The sequence below is a fragment of the Anomaloglossus baeobatrachus genome, chromosome 11, assembly GCF_048569485.1.
Source record: "Anomaloglossus baeobatrachus isolate aAnoBae1 chromosome 11, aAnoBae1.hap1, whole genome shotgun sequence".
NCBI classification, from domain to species: Eukaryota; Metazoa; Chordata; class Amphibia; order Anura; family Aromobatidae; genus Anomaloglossus; species Anomaloglossus baeobatrachus.
The window spans coordinates 41,488,349-41,511,217 of NC_134363.1; the positions used below are offsets into that span (position 1 = coordinate 41,488,349).

At 45.7% G+C, this 22,869-nt stretch overlaps 1 protein-coding gene across 1 annotated transcript in view; it reads left to right on the forward strand.

The window, feature by feature from the left end:
* The window catches only part of PRRG2 (proline rich and Gla domain 2), a 54,271-nt gene that overhangs the window by 21,669 nt on the left and 9,733 nt on the right, over positions 1 to 22,869 (forward strand). The window contains exons 2-4 of the mRNA XM_075329402.1: positions 5,160 to 5,271; positions 9,514 to 9,677; positions 21,826 to 21,874. Coding sequence (XP_075185517.1) covers positions 5,169 to 5,271; positions 9,514 to 9,677; positions 21,826 to 21,874 — 316 coding nt within the window. The 5' untranslated portion in view covers positions 5,160 to 5,168. The remainder of the gene's footprint in view (positions 1 to 5,159; positions 5,272 to 9,513; positions 9,678 to 21,825; positions 21,875 to 22,869) is intronic.

Here is a 22,869-nt window from a genome sequence, read left to right on the forward strand (position 1 = left end):
GAGAAGGGGCCCAGGATGGAGGCCATTAATCCCGAGAAGGGGCCCAGGATGGAGGCCATTAATCCCGAGAAGGGGCCCAGGATGGAGGCCATTAATCCCGAGAAGGGGCCCAGGATGGAGGCCATTAATCCCGAGAAGGGGCCCAGGATGGAGGCCATTAATCCCGAGAAGGGGCCCAGGATGGAGGCCATTAATCCCGAGAAGGGGCCCAGGATGGAGGCCATTAATCCCGAGAAGGGGCCCAGGATGGAGGCCATTAATCCCGAGAAGGGGCCCAGGATGGAGGCCATTAATCCCGAGAAGGGGCCCAGGATGGAGGCCATTAATCCCGAGAAGGGGCCCAGGATGGAGGCCATTAATCCCGAGAAGGGGCCCAGGATGGAGGCCATTAATCCCGAGAAGGGGCCCAGGATGGAGGCCATTAATCCCGAGAAGGGGCCCAGGATGGAGGCCATTATCCAGAGAAGGGGGCTCAGGATGGAGGCCATTATCCAGAGAAGGGGGCTCAGGATGGAGGCCATTATCCAGAGAAGGGGGCTCAGGATGGAGGCCATTATCCAGAGAAGGGGGCTCAGGATGGAGGCCATTATCCAGAGAAGGGGGCTCAGGATGGAGGCCATTAATCCAGAGAAGGGGCTCAGGATGGAGGCCATTAATCCAGAGAAGGGGCCCAGGATGGAGGCCATTAATCCAGAGAAGGGGCCCAGGATGGAGGCCATTAATCCAGAGAAGGGGCCCAGGATGGAGGCCATTAATCCAGAGAAGGGGCCCAGGATGGAGGCCATTAATCCAGAGAAGGGGCCCAGGATGGAGGCCATTAATCCAGAGAAGGGGCCCAGGATGGAGGCCATTAATCCCGAGAAGGGGCCCAGGATGGAGGCCATTAATCCCGAGAAGGGGCCCAGGATGGAGGCCATTAATCCCGAGAAGGGGCCCAGGATGGAGGCCATTAATCCCGAGAAGGGGCCCAGGATGGAGGCCATTAATCCCGAGAAGGGGCCCAGGATGGAGGCCATTAATCCCGAGAAGGGGCCCAGGATGGAGGCCATTAATCCCGAGAAGGGGCCCAGGATGGAGGCCATTAATCCCGAGAAGGGGCCCAGGATGGAGGCCATTAATCCCGAGAAGGGGCCCAGGATGGAGGCCATTAATCCCGAGAAGGGGCCCAGGATGGAGGCCATTAATCCCGAGAAGGGGCCCAGGATGGAGGCCATTAATCCCGAGAAGGGGCCCAGGATGGAGGCCATTAATCCCGAGAAGGGGCCCAGGATGGAGGCCATTAATCCCGAGAAGGGGCCCAGGATGGAGGCCATTAATCCCGAGAAGGGGCCCAGGATGGAGGCCATTAATCCCGAGAAGGGGCCCAGGATGGAGGCCATTAATCCCGAGAAGGGGCCCAGGATGGAGGCCATTAATCCCGAGAAGGGGCCCAGGATGGAGGCCATTAATCCCGAGAAGGGGCCCAGGATGGAGGCCATTAATCCCGAGAAGGGGCCCAGGATGGAGGCCATTAATCCCGAGAAGGGGCCCAGGATGGAGGCCATTAATCCCGAGAAGGGGCCCAGGATGGAGGCCATTAATCCCGAGAAGGGGCCCAGGATGGAGGCCATTAATCCCGAGAAGGGGCCCAGGATGGAGGCCATTAATCCAGAGAATGAGGCCCAGAATGGAGGCCATTAATCCAGAGAATGAGGCCCAGAATGGAGAATATTATACCAGGAAAAGGAGACATTATACCAGGAAGAGGCCCAGGATGGATATTTTTGTTTTACGAAGGGGCCAATATTGGACAATGGGGGACATTATTAAATGGGAGGCGAACACGTATGTCTTGATCACATCTGAAATGCTACAAGGGCCCATACATCTGACGAACATGTGGGGGGGGGGGGGGTAGGTCCAAATCTTGAACCAAGATCCATCAGACTCTAGTTATGCCATGGAGTATGTGCATACCCTGGAAGAGGTTTTTTTTACAGGAGCATTTTTGTAATTTGCAACCTTTTTATTAGACCGTGACTATTTGGATTAGAGTTATTTATATTTCTCCCTTTATTTTATTTTTTATTTAATTTATTAAAATTATGTGCACTTTCCCCCCTCTAGCAGACTTTTATTAATAAAAAAAATATATATATATATATATATATATATATATATATATATATATATATATATATATATATATATATATATATATATATATATATACTCATATATATATATATATATATATATATATATATATATACTCATATATATATATATATATATATATATATATATATATATATATATATATATACTCATATATATATATATAATATAATATATATATATATATATATATATATATATATATATACTCATATATATATATATATAATATAATATATATATATATATATATATATATATATATATATATATATACAATGTGTATATCTCTCGTTGGAAAAACAAGATGAAATGGAGCACATCTTCTTGGGCACATAAAATTCCACTTGTAGCCAAAGAGTTAAGGGACGGCCCTTACATGACTAACACAAATATTAGAAAGGAGTGTTCCTGACCGGCTGCCAGTGACATGTAGGCAGTACCTTGACCTTTTTACATAGGAAATAGTTCTTCCAGCTCTGGAGCTTTGAGAGCTTTATTGATTTGGTTTATGTAGTCCCCTTCTTGAGCCTGTGTTTTGATGGAACAATGATCTATTATAAAAGTAAGTGTGTGTGTGTGTGTGTGTGTGTGTGTGTGTGCGCACACACACACACACTATATCTCCATGGGACAGTCCTGCAGTTCTGACCCTGTGATACAATGTACAGTGTCAGTGTGCAGCTTGTATAACAGGCTAAATGTTGTGTCCTCTAAATATCTCAACACGCAGCCATTAATGTCAACAAAATTGAGTACACCCCTAATTGAAAATGGCCAAATTGTGCCCAAGTGTCAATATTTGCTATGGCCGCCATTATTTTCCAGCACGGCCTTAACTCTCTTGGGTATGGAGGTCACTAGAGCTTCACAGGAGCCGCTGGATCCTCTTCCATCCTCCAGATGACATCACGGAGCTGGTGGATGTTAGAGACCTTGCGCCCCTCCACCTTCCGTTCGAGGAGGCCCCACAAATCCTCAATAGGGTTTAAGTCTGGAGACGCTCGGCCGATCCAGCACCTTTTACCCTCAATTTCTTTAGCAAGGCAGTGGGAGTCTTGGAGGTGTTTGGGGGTCGTTATCGTGTTGGAATATGAAGGGAGGGGATCCTGCTCTGCTTCAGTATGTAACAGGCCATGTTGGCATTCACGGTTCCCTCAATGCACTGTAGCCCCCACAGCTGGCAGCCCCAAACTATGACCCTCCACTACCATGACTGACTGTAGGCAGGACACACTTGTTTTTGTCCTCCTCACCTGGTTGCCGCCACACACGCTGCCACCATCTGAGCCAAATAAGTTTATCTTGGTGTCATCAGACCACAGGATGGTTCCAGTAAGCCATGTCCTTAAGGCCCCGTCACACTAAGCAACATCGCTGCTAACGAACAACTTTTGTGACGTTGCTAGCGATGTTGCTGTGTGTGACATCCAGCAACAACCTGGCCCCTGCTGTGAGGTCGTTGGTTGTTGCTGAATGTCCTGGGCCATTTTTTAGTTGTTGCTGTCCCGCTGTGAAGCACAGATCGCTGTGTGTGACAGCGAGACAGCAACAACTAATGTGCAGTGAGCAGGGAGCCAGCTTCTGCTGAGGCTGGTAACTAATGTAAACATCGGGTAACCAAGAAGCCCTGTCCTTGGTTACCCGATATTTACCTTTGATACCAGCCTCCCCCGCTCTCACTGTCAGTGCCGGCTCCTGCTCTGTGCACATGTAGCTGCAGCACACATCAGGTAATTAACCCGATGTGTGCTGTAACTAGGAGAGCAAGGAGCCAGCACTAAGCAGTGTGCGCTGCTCCCTGCTCTGTGCACATTTAGCTGCAGCACACATCAGGCAATTAACCCGATGTGTGCTGTAACTAGGAGAGCAAGGAGCCAGCGCTCAGTGTGCGCTGCTCCCTGCTCTGTGCACATTTAGCTGCAGCACACATCGGGTTAATTAACCTGATGTGTGCTGTAACTAGGAGACTGGGGGCTGGTCACTGGTTGCTGGTGAGCTCACCAGCAACTCGTGTAGCCACGCTCCAGCGATCCCTGCCAGGTCAGGTTGCTGGTGGGATCGCTGGAGCGTCGCAGTGTGACAGCTCACCAGCAACCTCCTAGCAACTTACCAGCGATCCCTATCGTTGTTGGGATCGCTGGTAAGTTGCTTAGTGTGACTGGACCTTAAGTCTGCTTGTCTTCAGCAAACTTTTAGCACCTTTCTTGTGCATTATCTTTAGAAGAGACTTCCTTCTGGGTTGATAGCCATGCAGATCAATGTGATGGAGTGTGCAGCATATGGTCTGAGCACTGACAGGCATGACCCCCCCCCCCCCATCACACCCCTGTAATCTTTGCAGTGTGTGGCGTATGGCCTGAGTACTGAAAGGTGGACCCTCCACTCCTGTAACCTCTGCAGCAATGCTGGCAGCACTAATACGTCTATTCTTAAAAGACGACCTTTGGATATGATTGAGAGCATGTGCACTCAACTTCTGTGGTCGGCAATGACGAGGCCTGTTCTTAGTGGATCCTATCTGGTTATACTGCTGTATGGTCTTGGCCGCTGTGCTGCAGCTCAGTGTCAGGATGGTGGCAATCGTCTTATCGCCTTGGCCATCTTTTTGTAGAGCAACAATTCTTTTTTTCTTTTCAGATCCTCAGAGAATTCTTTGCCATGAGGAGCCATGTTGAGCTTCCAGTGACCAGTATGAGAGAGTGTGTGAGAGATAACACCAAATGTAACACCCCTGAGACCTTGCAACACTGAGTCACATGGGGAGGAAAAATGGCTAATTAAGCACAATTTGTAGCCATTTTTATTTTTATGCTGCACTTTTTAAGACTATATTCCTGTAGTTTCTAAAAGTTTTCATTCCCTGTCCTCAAGCAGTGATTAAAAAATACAAGTTGGCTTTATTAACAAAAAGGTAATGAAAGTGAGTAGATAAATATGTATGATGACTTGCTAGGTTGTGAAGACCTATTTTGAAGCTGTTGCTGTTTTCTCTCTGGCAGGTCGGCACCATGCGGTGGGCAGGATGGCTCCTGCTGTTTCAGGCATTTGTAGTCACCATTGGGAATCCTGATGAATCCCGGATGCTGTCTGCGCTGAGGTCGAGCAATGCAGGTGAGCATTTCTTAAATTGAATCGCATTGTCCTGTTTAGTTTTATCATTTTTTTTTTTTTTTTATTATTATTTTTTGTTTGAGGTCCACTGCCAGGGGTCAGCAGCAAATGTTTCGTAGCCTAAAGTGAACCTGTCTGGTGATTTATGCCGCCTGAACCGTGGGCAGACAGGTTCACTCATTGCAAATAATATTGATGTTAGGGGCCAGAAACAAGGAGACAGAGAAGTCACTTTGGGAGATCCATTGTCGACAGTGGCATAACTAAATTATCACTGGTCCGAATGTAAAACCTGGAACGGGCCTTCTCCACTGCATATTTGTCAGTGTATGGGCCTCTGTAGCATTCTAAATCCTATACAGACATATGCGTCCCCGCCTTCATTATGTAGTAATGTACTCTATCCTGAGCCTTTCCTGGCATATATGTCCCCCCATCTTGGGTCTCTTCCTGGTATATATGTCCCCCATCTTGGGTCTCTTTCTGGCATATATGTCCCCCATCTTGGGTTTCTTCCTGACATATATGTCCCCCATCTTTGGGTCTCTTCCTGGCATATATGTTCCCCATCTTGGGTCTCTTCCTGGCATATATGTTCCCCATCTTGGGTCTCTTCCTGGCATTTATGTCCCCCATCTTTGGGTCTCTTCCTGGCATATATGTTCCCCATCTTGGGTCTCTTCCTGACATATATGTCCCCCATCTTGGGTCTCTTCCTGGCATTTATGTCCCCCATCTTTGGGTCTCTTCCTGGCATATATGTTCCCCATCTTGGGTCTCTTCCTGGTATATATGTCCCCCATCTTTGGGTCTCTTCCTGGCATATATGACCCCCATCTTGGCTCTCTTCCTGGCATATATGTCCCCCATCTTGGCTCTCTTGCTGGCATATATGTCCCCCCATCTTGGGTCTCTTCCTGGCATATATGTCCCCCATCTTGGGTCTCTTCCTGGCATATATGTCCCCCCATCTTGGGTCTCTTCCTGGCATATATGTCCCCCATCTTAGGTCTCTTCCTGGCATATATATCCCCCATCTTGGGTCTCTTCCTGGCATTTATGTCCCCCATCTTTGGGTCTCTTCCTGGCATATATGTCCCCCATCTTGGGTCTCTTGCTGGCATATTTGTCCCCCATCTTGGGTCTCTTGCTGGCATATTTGTCCCCCATCTTGGGTCTCTTCCTGGCATATATGTCCCCCATCTTGGGTCTCTTCCTGGCATATATGTCCCCCATCTTGGGTCTCTTCCTGGCATATATGTCCCCCCATCTTGGGTCTCTTCCTGGCATATATGTCCCCCATCTTGGGTCTCTTCCTGGCATATATGTCCCCCATCTTGGGTCTCTTCCTGACATATATGTCCCCCATTTTGGGTCTCTTCCTGACATATATGTCCCCCATCTTGGGTCTCTTCCTGACATATATGTCCCCCATCTTGGGTCTCTTCCTGGCATATATGTCCTCCATCTTGGGTCTCTTCCTGACATATATGTCCCCCATCTTGGGTCTCTTCCTGGCATATATGTCCTCCATCTTGGCTCTCTTCCTGGCATATACAGTACAGACCAAAAGTTTGGACACACCTTCTCATCTCTAGAACAACTGTTAAGGGGAGACTTTGTGCAGCAGCCTTCATGGTAAAATAGCTGCTAGGAAACCACTGCTAAGGACAGGCGGCAACAAGCAAAAGAGACTTGTTTGGGCTAAAGAGCACAAGGAATGGACATTAGACCAGTGGAAATCTGTGCTTTGGTCTGATGAGTCCAAATTTCAGATCTTTGGATCCAACCACCGTGTCTTTGTAGAAAAGGTAAACGGATGGACTCTACATGGCTGGTTCCCACTGTGAAGCATGGAGGAGGAGGTGTGATGGTGTGGGGGGGCTTTTGCTGGTGACACTGTTGGGGATTTATTCAAAATTGAAGGCATACAGAACCAGCATGGCTACCACAGCATCCTGCAGCGGCGTGCTATTCCATCCGGTTTCCGTTTAGTTGGACCATCATTTATTTTTCAACAGGACAATGACCCAAAACACACCTCCAGGCTGTGTAAGGGCTATTTGACTTAGGAGAGTGATAGGGTGCTACGCCAGATGACCTGGCCTCCAGTCACCAGACCTGAACCCAATCGAGATGGTTTGGGGTGAGCTGGACCGCAGAGTGAAGGCAAAAGGGCCAACAAGTGCTAAGCATCTCTGGGAACTCCTTCAAGACTGTTGGAAAAACATTTCCGGTGACTACCTCTTGAAGCTCATCAAGAGAATGCCAAGAGTGTACAAAGCAGTAATCAAAGCAAAAGGTGGCTACTTTGAAGAACCTAGAATATAAGACATATTTTCAGTTGTTTCACACTTTAAGTATTTCATTCCACATGTTTTAATTCATAGTTTTGATGCATTCAATGTGAATCTACAATTTTCAGAGTCCTGAAAATAAAGAAAACTCTTTGAATGAGAAGGTGTGTCCAAACTTTTGGTCTGTACTGTATGTCCTCCATCTTGGGTCTCTTCCTGGCATATATGTTCCGCATCTTGGGTCTCTTCCTGGCATATATGTTCCCCATCTTGGGTCTCTTCCTGGCATATATGTTCCCCATCTTGGGTCTCTTCCTGGCATATATGTTCCCCATCTTGGGTCTCTTCCTGGCATATATGTTCCCCATCTTGGGTCTCTTCCTGGCATATATGTTCCCCATCTTGGGTCTCTTCCTGGCATATATGTTCCCCATCTTGGGTCTCTTCCTGGTATATATGTCGCCCTTCTTGGGTCTCTTTCTGGCATATATGTCCTCCATCTTGGGTCTTTTCCTGGCATATATGTCGCCCATTTTGGGTCTCTTCCTGGCATATATGTTCCCTTTCCTGGTCCTCTTCCTGGCATATATGTCCCCCTTCCTGGTATATATGTCCTCCATCCTGGGCTGCTTCCTAATATGTATGTTCCCCATCCTGGGTCCCTTCCTGGTATATATGTCTCACATCCTGGGGCTCTTGTAGGGGTATATATGTCCCCCATCCCGGGCCTCGTCCTGGTATATATGCCCCCATCCTGGTACATACTGTATGTCCCCCATACTGTATGGGCCTCTTTTATGCCCCACTTCCTGGTATGTATGTCCCCCATCCTAGCCCCTTCCTGGTATATATATCCCCAATCTTGGCCCCTTCCTGGTATATATTGTATATCCCCCCCCCCCATCCTATGCCTCTTCCTTGTATATATGTCCCCTGTTCTGCCGCTGTTCTCCCAATGCATAAAAAATAACACTCTTGCCTTCTGATCCCATTACGCACGGCATCCTCTTCTATAGCAGGACACGTTGTATTTTTGAAGTACAGAGTTCCTATTACTTACTGAAAAAAACAAACAAACACAATACCTCTGCTGTCCTTTAAATTTTGTATTTACGGCATTCATTCTGTAGCAAAGATGACCTGGCAACATCATTCTTCAGGTCAGCACAATTATGGCAATACCAAACTTGTATGGGTTTTTAATAGTTTAATGGTTTGAAAAAATTCCAAAGTGAAAAAACTACACTTAAAAAAAAAAATTTTGGCTCCATTTTTCTCTATGCATAACTTTTTTTTTTTTTTTTTTTTTATGAATTTTTTTTTGCAGCATTTAGTAAAACAAAATGGCTATGGCTACGATAGTGGCCTTCAAGCAGGTTTCTGGCTGTAATGGCAACCGAACTGCACCGTGGGTGTGGAGAAAACCCCCTTTTAAATGCTTTCAGATAGATCCAATTGCTGATGATCGGGGCAGACGCTGGATGTAATACACAGCCAGCACCTGCCCTTTATGGAGAAGGCTCAACTCCTATGCCTGCTCCATAAACCCACACCCGATTCATGACTGATCTAGTATATTATATGTCATGTAGTGGGAAGGAGTTAATGATTGTGTCAGATGGATGATAAATTCATGATCGCCGAGGGTCCGACTACTGTGATTTCCCCCCCACCACCACCAATTTTTGAATGGAGCAGTGAAGCACATGCTTGACCGGCGCTCCCATTTATTTCTATGGGACTGAGTGAATGGCCATTTCGAGAAGTCTCATGGGAGTGAGTGATGTGTTCTTGGGATTGATGGCTGATACTAATGGCCGGACCACCCAATGATAAACATTGGGTGGTCCAGGGGCCCAAGGGATAAGAGACCTTCTTTAGAGCCTGAGCTGCCCAAAAAATGACATGTAACATTGAATTCTTCCATCCCTTATTTTTCTTTTAGTGTTCTTGGATGATGAAAATGCCAATTCCTTCTTTAGCCGAAAGTTACTTTACAACAGTTGGGATTTTGAGTTGATCACTCCGGGTAATCTGGAGCGAGAATGTAACGAGGAGGTGTGCAACTACGAGGAGGCGCGGGAATGCTTCGAGGATGACCAGAAAACGGTGCGTGCTCCTTATGTCTTGAACCAGGGTCCTATGAGTTTATTTGCTCCTTTTTTACCTGAAGATTTAGGCTATAAAATCCAACCCCGAAAAAGGTTGTGCCACCCCAAAAGAAATCCTTAAAAATGCACCAAAAGATGACTGTCAAAGTTCTTCGCCCGGTATTATGGATGTATGACCAGGCTGAACAATAATTCTGGTGACACAAGTTTACGGAAAGATCATTGGCGGACTAGCGGCCATGTGAGAAAAATGTTACGTGCCCATTTCGCCTTCTTTTTACACAAGGATGATCTGTTGTAGGTTAATTTTTTAGGAAAATGGCCTCCATGTGCTGTCCATGATTTCTATAGACTCACAGGGGTCATTTTCATCCAAGACTCGAATTGTGGCTCTGTAAATTTTTTTAGGGACCCCTCAGTCCTAAGAAAACTGGAACAAGTGAACAGCCACACAGTCTACAATGGCTACATGTTTTGTCCATGAAAAATCCAGAAATACATGCGGACGTATGAACGAGGCCTATAGTCGCTCCTGAGCCTATTCTAGATTTTCCTAGCTCTTGTGACCAGAGGAAGTTGGGTCTTCTTTAGACATTTTTTTTTTATCATTGCGTCTCGTTGAATTTGTCTAAGAGTTTAAGAAATAAAACCAAAAGCAGGAAAAGAGGGGGAAAAACATAAAACCTAAGAAGGGCGGTGTGCAGAAATATTGCTGTTATCTGCTCCTTGTGTTGAGCCTTTTGGATTTTGGTGAATTTGGAGGAGCTAAGCACCAAGGTGTAGCACAGGATTCCATGCTGTGGTGTGTCCCCGACTCCCCACCAGTCTTCTCTGGCCCCACCACCGAGGACCCCCAGGCAGTTATCTATAACTTAGCTGTAGAGATGACATGCCACACATCCATATAACCACTGCAGCCAAATATTGATATCCGTGGTAATTAGGTGGAGTATTGGCAGACATCATAATATTTGCATTATTACTGTTGGGTTTTTAGTTTTTTTGGTTTTTTTTTGAGGGGGGGATGAGCGTAGATTTTTTTTTTTCTCTTTCTGTACAGTTGCAGCCATATGAAATAACTATATATAACTATTATTGCATCAAATATTAAAGTGTATACATTTTTTAAGTGTATATTCTATATATACAATGTATGTATATGTGTGTTTGTGTGTGTGTGTGTGTGTGTGTGTGTGTGTGTGTGTGTATATATATATATATATATATATATATATATATATATATATATATATATATATATATATATATATATATATATATATATATATATATATATATATATATATATATATATATATATATATATATAATATATATGTACATATACCGTATTTTTCGGACTATAAGACGCACCGGACTATAAGACGCACCCTGGTTTTAGAGGAGGAAAATAGGAAAGTTAAACTTTAAGCAAAAAAATGTGGTCATGACACACTGTTATGGGGCGAGGATCTGCTGCTGACACTGTTATGGGGGGTAAGGTCCCCAAATTCTCTACTAAGGTACCCCATCCTGGTAATGATCCTCCTTCCTTGTATATGATCCTGCTCATATACCCCCATCCTGCTCATATACCCCCATCCTGCTCATATACCCCCATCCTATTGATATACCCTCCATCCATCCTGCTCATATACCCTCCATCCATCCTGTTCATATACCCCCATCTTGTTCATATACTCCCATCCTGTTCATATACCCCCCATCCATCCTGCTCATATACTCCCATCCTGTTCATATACCCCCATCCTGTTCATATACCCCCCATCCATCCTGCTCATATACTCCCATCCTGCTCATATACCCTCCATCCATCCTGCTCATATACCCCCATCCTGCTCATATACCCTCCATCCATCCTGCTCATATACTCCCATCCTGTTCATATACCCCCATCCTGTTCATATACCCCCCATCCATCCTGCTCATATACTCCCATCCTGCTATATGCCCCCATCGTGCTCATATACCATCCTGGTAAATGGCCTGTATCCTATAGCACAGAGAAAAAAAAAACAACCGTTTATACTCACCTTTTCCTCACTCCCTGCAGCACCGATCATCTTCCTCTCTGCACCACTGACCTGTGTGTGTGGAGCTGTTCCCCTGCAGCACGCGATGTCTTCCTGTCTGTGCCGATCAGCTGACCGGCACAGACAGGAAGACATCGTGTGCTGCAGGGGAACAGCTCCACACACGGGGACGGGTGAGTGCACTGATTCACTGGACCCCGCGCTGATGATGATGCGCGGGGGGCAGTGAATTCAGCCGCACATGATCACTCCAGGCTGTAATTGCCAGGGGTGATCATGTGGACCGGCTCTTTACTATGCGCGCGTCCCCGCTCGTCCTCCCGCCCACCTGTCAGCGCCGGCTTCTGCGCTGAGAGATGGGTGGGAGGATGGGCGTGCATATGTAATGAGCGGGCCCACATGGTCACAGTAGGCTGCTACAGCCTGCTCGTGCCCCTGATGACCCGCTCCACCGCAGCATCTCATTCCCCGCAGCCACAGTCAGACCATAAGACGCCCCCCCAACTTTCCCCCAACATTTGGGGGGAAAAAAAAGTGCGTCTTATGGTCCGAAAAATACGGCATATACGTGTGTGTACGGGTATACATATGTGTGTGTATGTGTGTGTGTGTATATATATATATATATATATATATATATATATATATATATATATATATATATATATATATATATATATATATATATATATATATATATATATATATATATATATATATATATATATATATATATATATATATATATATATATATATTACACATATACACACACACACATTCATACTTATGTATATATGTGTATAATATATATACACATACATACACACACACATCTACATATTCATACATATATTATACACATATCTATATATATAATTGCCTTATTCTGTCTGTCTGTCTGTCTGTCTGTCTGTCTGTCTGTCTGTCATGCTCCGAAATTGTGTCCTTACGGTGACACAAAGCTGATTGGCCGCTGGGCTCGCCATGGCCCCGCCCCCCCACACGGATTGGCCTCTCGCCCCGGCTCTCTGCAGGCCCCGCCCCCTCACGCAATGCACGCTCGCTGTGGCCCAACTGACACGGGGCTCCGATTCCCAGGTGAGTACACACATCACACTCACTCTCACACTCACTCTCACACACACCTCACACATCACAACATGCTGGGATATCGCTTGCTTCTACACCGGCTCCGTCAGGATCCCGGCAGCGCCACACATAACCTTGCGATGCTGGGATCTTAACGGAGGCCGTGAAAGCTGGTAACCATTATACACATCGGGTAACTAAGGTCCCTTAGTTACCCGATGTGTATCATAGTTACCAGTGTACACCGGCTCACACTCACACACACATCACATCGCATCCACACATCAAGGTCCTGCAGCTGCAGAACATACATAACATAACAGCACACACATAACAGCACACACACAAATCAGATCACACTCACTCACACACACACATCACATCGCATCCACATACTCACAACATCCTGGGATATCGCTTGCTTCTCGGCGGCGATACTGTGCTGTGAGCTTCCAGGACCTGACGGAGGATCACATGGCCAGAAGCATGTGATATCCCCGGATGTTGTGAGTATCAGCGCGTATGTGCAATATCGTCAGTGTCTGTGTGTGTGAGTGTATGCGATCGGGTGTGTGTGAGTGTATGCGATCGGGTGTGTGTGAGTGTATGCGATCGGGTGTGTGTGAGTGTATGCGATCGGGTGTGTGTGTGAGTGGATGCGATCGGGTGTGTGTGAGTGTATGCGATCGGGTGTGTGTGTGAGTGTATGCGATCGGGTGTGTGTGTGAGTGGATGCGATCGGGTGTGTGTGTGAGTGGATGCGATCGGTTGTGTGTGTGAGTGGATGCGATCGGTTGTGTGTGTGAGTGGATGCGATCGGTTGTGTGTGTGAGTGGATGCGATCGGTTGTGTGGGTGAGTGGATGCGATCGGTTGTGTGGGTGAGTGGATGCGATCGGGTGTGGGTGAGTGTCGGCAGAGGAGCATGGCGTGCTGGAGGAGGCTGGGAGCAGAGAGGCTGATCTTGGGGAAGGCTGGGAGGGGGGGGCTGATGCTGAGGGAGGCTGGAAGGAGAGAGGCTGAGCAAACGTGCTCCATCCGCCATACTGCGCACTCCCCATCGTGCTGCATCCCCCATGCTGCGCACTCCCAAACGTGGTCCATCCGCCATGCTGCGCACTCCCAAACGTGGTCCATCCGCCATGCTGCGCACTCCCAAACGTGCTCCATCCGCCATGCTGCGCACTCCCAAACGTGCTCCATCCGCCATACTGCGCACTCCCCATCGTGCACCATCCGGCATGCTGCGCACTCCTAAGCGGATGGAGCATGATGGGGGGTGCGCAGCATGGCGGATGGAGCACGTTTGGGAGTGCGCAGCATGGCGGATGGAGCACGTTTGGGAGTGCGCAGCATGACGGATGGAGCACGTTTGGGAGTGCGCAGCATGACGGATGGAGCATGTTTGGGAGTGCGCAGCATGCCGGATGGTGCACGATGGGGAGTGCGCAGTATGGCGGATGGAGCACGTTTGGGAGTGCGCAGTATGGCGGATGGAGCACGTTTCGGAGTGCGCAGCATGGCGGATGGACCACGTTTGGGAGTGCGCAGCATGGCGGATGGAGCACGTTTGGGAGTGCGCAGCATGGCGGATGGAGCACGTTTGGGAGTGCGCAGCATGGCGGGTGGAGCACGTTTGGGAGTGCGCAGCATGGCGGATGGAGCATGATAGGGGGTGCGCAGCATGGCGGATGGAGCACGTTTGGGAGTGCGCAGCATGGCGGATGGAGCACGTTTGGGAGTGTGCAGCATGGCGGATAGAGCACGATGGGGAGTGCGCAGCATGGCGGATGGAGCACGTTTGGGAGTGCGCAGCATGGGGGATGCAGCACGATGGGGAGTGCGCAGTATGGCGGATGGAGCACGTTTGGGAGTGCGCAGCATGGCGGATGGAGCACGTTTGGGAGTGCGCAGCATGGCGGATGGAGCACGTTTGGGCGTGCGCAGCATGGCGGATGGAGCACGTTTGGGAGTGCGCAGCATGCCGGATGGTGCACGATGGGGAGTGCGCAGTATGGCGGATGGAGCACGTTTGGGAGTGCGCAGCATGGCGGATGGAGCACGTTTGGGAGTGCGCAGCATGGCGGATGGACCACGTTTGGGAGTGCGCAGCATGGCGGATGGAGCACGTTTGGGAGTGCGCAGCATGGCGGATGGAGCACGTTTGGGAGTGCGCAGCATGGCGGGTGGAGCACGTTTGGGAGTGCGCAGCATGGCGGATGGAGCATGATAGGGGGTGCGCAGCATGGCGGATGGAGCACGTTTGGGAGTGCGCAGCATGGCGGATGGAGCACGTTTGGGAGTGTGCAGCATGGCGGATAGAGCACGATGGGGAGTGCGCAGCATGGCGGATGGAGCACGTTTGGGAGTGCGCAGCATGGGGGATGCAGCACGATGGGGAGTGCGCAGTATGGCGGATGGAGCACGTTTGGGAGTGCGCAGCATGGCGGATGGACCACGTTTGGGAGTGCGCAGCATGGCGGATGGAGCACGTTTGGGAGTGCGCAGCATGGGGGATGCAGCACGATGGGGGGTGCGCAGCATGGGGGATGGAGCACGATGGGAGGTGCACACCTCCCCCCAACACACACACACACGCGCACTGCACAACACACACACACTAGGAATCACAAACAACGCCCTACACAGACACCCACACACACAGGCAACGCTGCACACACAAATATACGCACATACTGCACAACACACACATTGCTCAAAACATACCTCCCCCCAAAACACACCACACCCACACAAACCGCACAACACACACACACACACAACGCTACAGACACACAGCGCTCCACAAACAACGCAACACACGCAACACACATACAACACCGCTCTCACCCCCCGCGACACTCAGAACATGTACAGCGCCCTACACAAACACTTGGTAACTACACACAACAACATCTATATATATAACAAAAATCATACATGAACTACACAATACGTAAATTCTAGAATACCCGATGCGTAGAATCGGGCCACCTTCTAGTATATACATAAGTATGTATGAAGGTGTGTGTGTGCATATATGTATATATATATAATATATATATATATATACACACACCTACATATTCATACATACTTATGTATATATATATGTGTATAATATATATATATATACATAAGTATATGTGTATAATATATATATATACACATATATGTGTATAATATATGTGTGTGTATATTATATATAGATAAATTATATATTATATAGATATACACACACACGTACACATGTGTATATATATGTACGTACATACATGTATGTGTATATATATATATATATATATATATATATATATATATATATATATATATATATATATAATAATATACACACGTACATGTGTGTGTGTATATATATATTATACACATTATATATATATATATAATATATATATATTTTTGTATATATATACATAAGTATGTATGAAGATGTGTGTGTGTGTGTGTGTGTATATATATAAGTACATGTACATATACATATATATGTGTGTGTCCATCAAAATGGAACAAAAATATTATTTGTAGCATTTTTGTCCTGTCTCTCGTATATGTGCCACACAAGGGACACAGGGAGTGCAGCTCATCCAGAATGGCAGATCAATGCGAGCTGTGGTAAGAAGGTTTGTTGTGTCTGTCAGCGTAGTGTCCAGAGGATGGAGGCGCTATCAGGAGACAGGCCAGTAGACGTGGAGGGGGCCATAGGAGGGCAACAACCCAGCAGCAGGGCCGCTACCTCCGCCTTTGTGCAAGGAGGAACAGGAGGAGCACTGCCAGAGCCCTGCAAAATGACCTGCAGCAGCCACAAATGTGCATGTGTCTGCACAAACAGAAACCAATTTCATGAGAATGCATGAGGGCGACGTCCACAGATGGAGGTTGTAACTCAATGCCTAACACCATGCAGGACACTTGGCATTTGCCACAGAACACCAGGATTGGCAAATTCGTCACTGGCGCCCTGTACTCTTCACAGATGAAAGCAGGTTCACACTGAGCACATGAGACACCGTGGAGAGCGATCTGCTGCCTGCAACATCCTTCAGCATGACCGGTTTGGCAGTGAGTTAGTAATGGTGTGGTGTGGCATTTCTTTGGAGGGCTGCACAGCCCTCCATGTGCTTGCCAGAGGTAGCCTGACTGGCATTAGGTACCGAGATGAGAACCTCAGACCCCTTGTGAGACCATATGCTGGTGTGGTTGGTTCTGGGTTCCTCCTAATGCAGGACAATGCCAGACCTCATGTGGCTGTACTGTGTCAGCAGTTTCTGCAAGATGAAGGCATTGAAACTATGGACTGGCCCACCCGTTCCTCAGACCTGAATCCGATTGAGCACATCTGGGACATCATGTCTTGCTCCATCCACCAATGTCACGTTGCACCACAGACTGTCCAGGAGTTGACTGATGTTTTAGTCCATGTCTGGGAGGAGATCCCTCAGGAGACCATCCAAAACCTCATCAGGAGCATGCCCAGGTGTTGTAGGGAGGTCATACTGGCACGTGGAGGCCACACACAATACTGAGCCTCATTTTGACTTGTTTCCACTTTCATTTTGTATGTGTCTTCAAATCCAGGCCTCCATTGGTTAACACATTCGATTTCCATTGATGATTTTTGTCTGATTTTGTTGTCAGCACATTCAGCTTTGTTCAGAACAAAGTATTCAATGAGAACATTTAATTCATTCAGATCTAGGATGTGTTATTTGAGTGTTCCCTTTCCTTTGGCAAAATGGGTCAGAAGAGAGATTTGGCAGGCTCTGGAAAGTCCAAAATTGTGAGATGTCTTGCGGAGGGATGCACCAGTCTTCAAAATTGACAAACTTTTGAAGTGTAATCACCGAACAATCAAGCGTTTCATGGCAAATACCCAAGGTGTGCCATACTCAGGGACATGGGCAAGGTAAGGAAGGCTGAAAAACCACCACCTCTGAACAAGAGACATAAGATAAAACGTCAAGACTGGGCCAATAAATATCTTAAGACTGATATTTCAAAGGTTTTATGGACTGAGGAAATGAGTGACTCTTGATGGGCCAGATGGATGGGCCAGAGGCTGGATCAGTAAAGAGCAGAGAGCTCCACTCCGACTCAGAAGCCAGCAAGGTGGAGGTGGGGTACCGGTATGGCCTGGGATCATCAAAGATCAACTTGTGGGACCTTTTCGGGTTGAGGATGGAGTGAAGCTCATCTCCCAGACCTACTGCCAGCTTCTGGAAGACCACTTCTTCAAGCAGTGGTACAGGAAGAAGTCGGTATAGTTCAAGAAAAACATGATTTTCATGCAGGACAATGCTCCATCACACGCATCCAACTACTCCACAGCGTGGCTGGCCAGTAAATGTCTAAAAGATCAAAAAATAATGACATGGCCCCCTTGTTCACCTGATCTGAACCCCATAGAGAACCTGTGGTCCCTCATAAAATGTGAGATCTACAGGGAAGGAAAACAGTCCACCTCTTGGAGCAGTGTCTGGAGGCTGTGGTGGCTGCTGCACGCAATGTTGATCGTAAACAGATCAAGCAATAACAGAATCTATGGATGGTCGGCTGCTGAGTGTCATCACAAAGAAAGCTGGCTATATTAGTCACTAATTCTTTGGGGTTTTGTTTTTCCTTGTCAGAAATGTTTATTTCTAAATTTTGTGCAGTTATATTGGTTTACCTGGTGACAATAAACAAGTGAGATGGGAATATATTTGTTTTTTATGAAGTTGCCTAATAATTCTGCACAGTAATAGTCACCTGCACAAACAGAAATTTTCCTAAGATAGCCAAATCTAAAAAAAAAAAACACTCCAACTTCCAAAAATATTAAGCTTTGATATTTGAGTCTTTTGGGTTGATTGAGCACAGGGACGCCACTAGGAATTTCAGGGCCCCATACTGGCAACATTTTCGGGCCCCCTTGGGACTCCGCCCAGGCTCCACCCCCAGCTCCGCCTCCACCACTCAAACTTCCTACAGTCTCACTGCCACTCTTGCAAAAACGTATGTATGTATATACAGTATAATCAATAAATATATATATACACACACACACACAGTCATGGCCATAAGTGTTAGCACCATTGAAGTTGTTTCACTCAGAAAATTACAGACATACTGTATACACAACAGTATATACAGACAGACTGCGTACAGTATATACAGACAGACTGCGTACACAGACAGACTGATGGTATACATAGACAGACAGACAGACAGACACTGTATACACAGATATTATACATAGACAGACAACTACATATTGCACACTATACAGGACACACATCTTCTAATAACACATACAGGCAGCACAACACATGATTCACATACTCACCTGCCTGTGATGCAATTCAGCGCCCTCCCACGCATCTAGCTGAGGTAAGGCAGGGGTTGGGGTTGGACGGCCGCCCCAGTCTGAGATCAGCTGAACCTGGCTGGGATCAGCCTTTCTCCCCAATCCCCCCACCCCCCCGAGCTGAGATCAGCGGGCGGGCGGACCACCTCATTCCCCCCCCCCCCCGGGCTGAGATGAGCTGGTGGGCCACCTGACGCCTCCCGCCACCCGGTCTGAGATAAGCGGACCCCCCCGGTCTGAGATGGGCGGGCCACCTCACCCCCCCCCCTCCCGGTCTTAGATAAGCGGGCCCCCCCCGGGCTGAGATGAACGGGCGGGCTCACACCCCCCCTCCCCCCCCCCGGCGAATGTCTTCAGCTCACAGCGCTTACCTGTCCCCCTGTTACTTGCAGGAGTGTAATGAGGTCGCAGAGTGATGACCTCACCACACTGCTGCAAGGCCCAGAGATGACGCGTCCTGCTCTGCTCCAATGACTCTGCCTCCACTCCACCACATGGCTAATTTGCATGCTCCGCCTTGTCGCATTCAAATTAGTCATGTAAGGAGGTGAAGCGACACCGTCGGGCCCCTCTGCTGCTGCTGTGACAGGGGCCTGGTGAAGAGAAGGGGCACGTCCTGTCGGGGGCTTAATAAAGATAAGTATTTACCCCGAGCCTGGCCGGGCCCCCCTCTCTTCACCGGGCCCCCTACACCAGGCACAGTAGTAATGCCCTGATGACGGCCCTGATTGAGAACATAGTTGTTGATCAATAATAAAAAAAAACAAACCTCAAAATATAATTCTGGACACAGTGTGTGTGGGTGTATATATACTGTGTGTAAGAAGAAAATTATTAATATATAATAATAATATATATTATATATATATTATTTTTATATATATATATATATATATATATATATATATATATATATATAAAAATATTAATATATATGTATAATATTATAAAGGTTTTTCTGTTTTGTATATAAACATTTTTTTTTTGTTCTTTTGCTACTCCATCTAACAATTTCACTCCATATGGCTGCAGCTGTACATTTAACAGAAACAAAAATCCTGATTCTTTGTCGTTAACACATCATTCATTTCCTCCTAATACTGAACAAGCTTCTATGCCGCAATGTAAGGGAAAAGTGCCATCTCTGAGAGACCGGCTCCTGTGCAGTCGCATAATCCAGTCCCATTAATGATGGAGATCTGCACAGAGTGTGATTGACAGGTCTGGCAGTGCGGTTACCATGGATACCCGAGAGCTGATTGAACTGCGACGGCAGTGATTTGCTGACAGGCTACCAGATGGCTATTACTGCCAGAAACCCTCCAAAAAGGGGGAGGCAGTCCTCAAAGGAAGTTGCAATTACAGCAGATGATGCAGTGTAGAAAAAACTTAGATTTTATTTAATTATTTTTTTTTTTTGTAAAATAAAATTGAAAATTTGCAAAAAAAAAAAAAAAATTCAAGTGAAAAATAATCACAATTTAATTAGTTTCTTCCTTATTAGTCTAAGTCGGAGAGGAGTATAAATTGAATAGAAAACTCTTAATTGTATTTATTTATTTAATGATACTAATGATTCAATAATTACATTATTTTCTAGTTTTTCATCCTACCAGGAAAAATTAAAAACAGAATTAAAACAGCGGTCTTATAGGCTGGAAGGGGAAAAAAAAAGCCAAACCTTATTTATAAAGGCCAAGCTACATTTTTTTTTTAATTTTATTTTATATTATATGTATATTTTAATTTATTTATATTATTTACATTTATTTTATATTTACAATGTAATTATATTTACATTTTTATTTTATATTAAATTATTTACATTTATTTTATATTTTACATTTATTTTATATTATTTAGTTTTTAGATTATATTTACATTTATATTTAAATTTTATTTACATTTTTATATTTAGTTATTTTATTATATTTACATTTATTTTATATTAGTTATATTGTTACTTTATTTTTTTACATATATTTTATACTTAGTTTATTTTATCTTATTTAGATTTATTGTATATTTAAATGTATTTATATTTAGATTTATCGTTATTATATATGTAATATATTGTCTCTTTAAATATATATTATTACTGGACAGTGTAAGGGTTATTATTTGGGTCTTTGCTACATTGTTCTCATCTATGGGGGTGTTTGTTTTATCTACTGCCTCCATTGCACCAAAAAATAAATTATATTTCCATTATTATAATCCCTGTTGGAGGAAAAAGGGTTTTGTTTAAGTGAAAAAAAATCCACATGGCTATTTCCTGATGAATTTCTAAATAAATGACATGTTTTTTTGAGAATATTTCATTGTGACCTTTGCAATATAAAGAGCAAAAAAAATAAAAAATTGCAGTAGTGCGCCCTCTGGTGATTGTTTAGTAGAATGCATTAAAAAGGGAATTTCGGTTTTGGGCGGAAGGCTTGAACATCTGTAGTATGGGTATCTTATACCCTGTCACCAGTGGAATTAATTGCTCGACATAAGGGGAACTGCTGCAACCAGGGAGGGGGGGTGGGCTCTTATCATGCAAATGATATAGGTAGTCTTTATTAGAAAATCCTTAAAAAAAGAAAAAAAAAAAAAAGCACCACACCTAATTTTTTTTTTTTTTTTCTATTTCAGAAAGATTTTTGGAGCACCTATGCCCACAATGGGCAGGGAGGTAACACAGGTAAGTGGTCAGTTTTACCAATTAAAGGGGGTTTTCCAGTGAAAACTGTGATTACTCCCCAAATAAAGGGGATTCTCTAGTGAAAAAAGTGATTTTCCACCAATAAGGTATTAAAGGGGTTCTCAAGTGATAACTGTGATTTCTCACCAAAAAAAGACCTTAAAGGGGGTTCGCCAGTGAAAACTGGGATTATTCATCATTTAGACCTTTTTAAAGGGGGTCATCTAGTGAAAACCGTGATACTCCCTAGACCTTTAAAGGGGGTTCTTCAGTGATACCGGTGATTACTCACACAATAAGACCTTAACGGGGGTTTTCCAATGTAAATGGTGATTACTCACCAATAGAACCTTAAATGTTGATTACTCACAATAAGACCTTTAAAGGGGGTTTTTCAGGGAAACCGGTGATTACTCATCATTTAGACCTTACAGGGGGTTTTTCAGTGAAAATGGTGATTACTCATCATTTAGACCTTACAGGGGGTTTTTCAGTGAAAATGGTGATGACTCGCAATAAGACCTTACAGGGGGTTCTCCAGTTAAAATGGTGATGACTCACAATAAGACCTTACAGGGGGTTCTCCAGTTAAAATGGTGATGACTCACAATAAGACCTTACAGGGGGTTCTCCAGTGAAAATGGTGATTACAAACTAATAGAACCTTAAATGTTGATTACTCACCAATAAGACCTTAAAGGGGTTTTCCAGTGAAAACGGTGATTACTCACCAATAACATCTTAAAGGGGCTTCTCTGGTGAAAACAACAGTGATTACTCACAATAAAACCTTAAACTGTGATTACTCACTAGACCTTTAAAAGGGGTTTGCCAATGAAAGCGGTGATTATGTGACGCCCTGTGGACTATCCAGGTCGTCCCAGGTAGTCCCACACAACACCACACCCCCTCCCGGTTAGGTAACACCAGCCTAACCAAAACCCTTGTCACCACCCTCCAGGTTTGATGTCCACACCAGGGGGAGGAGCCAGGTG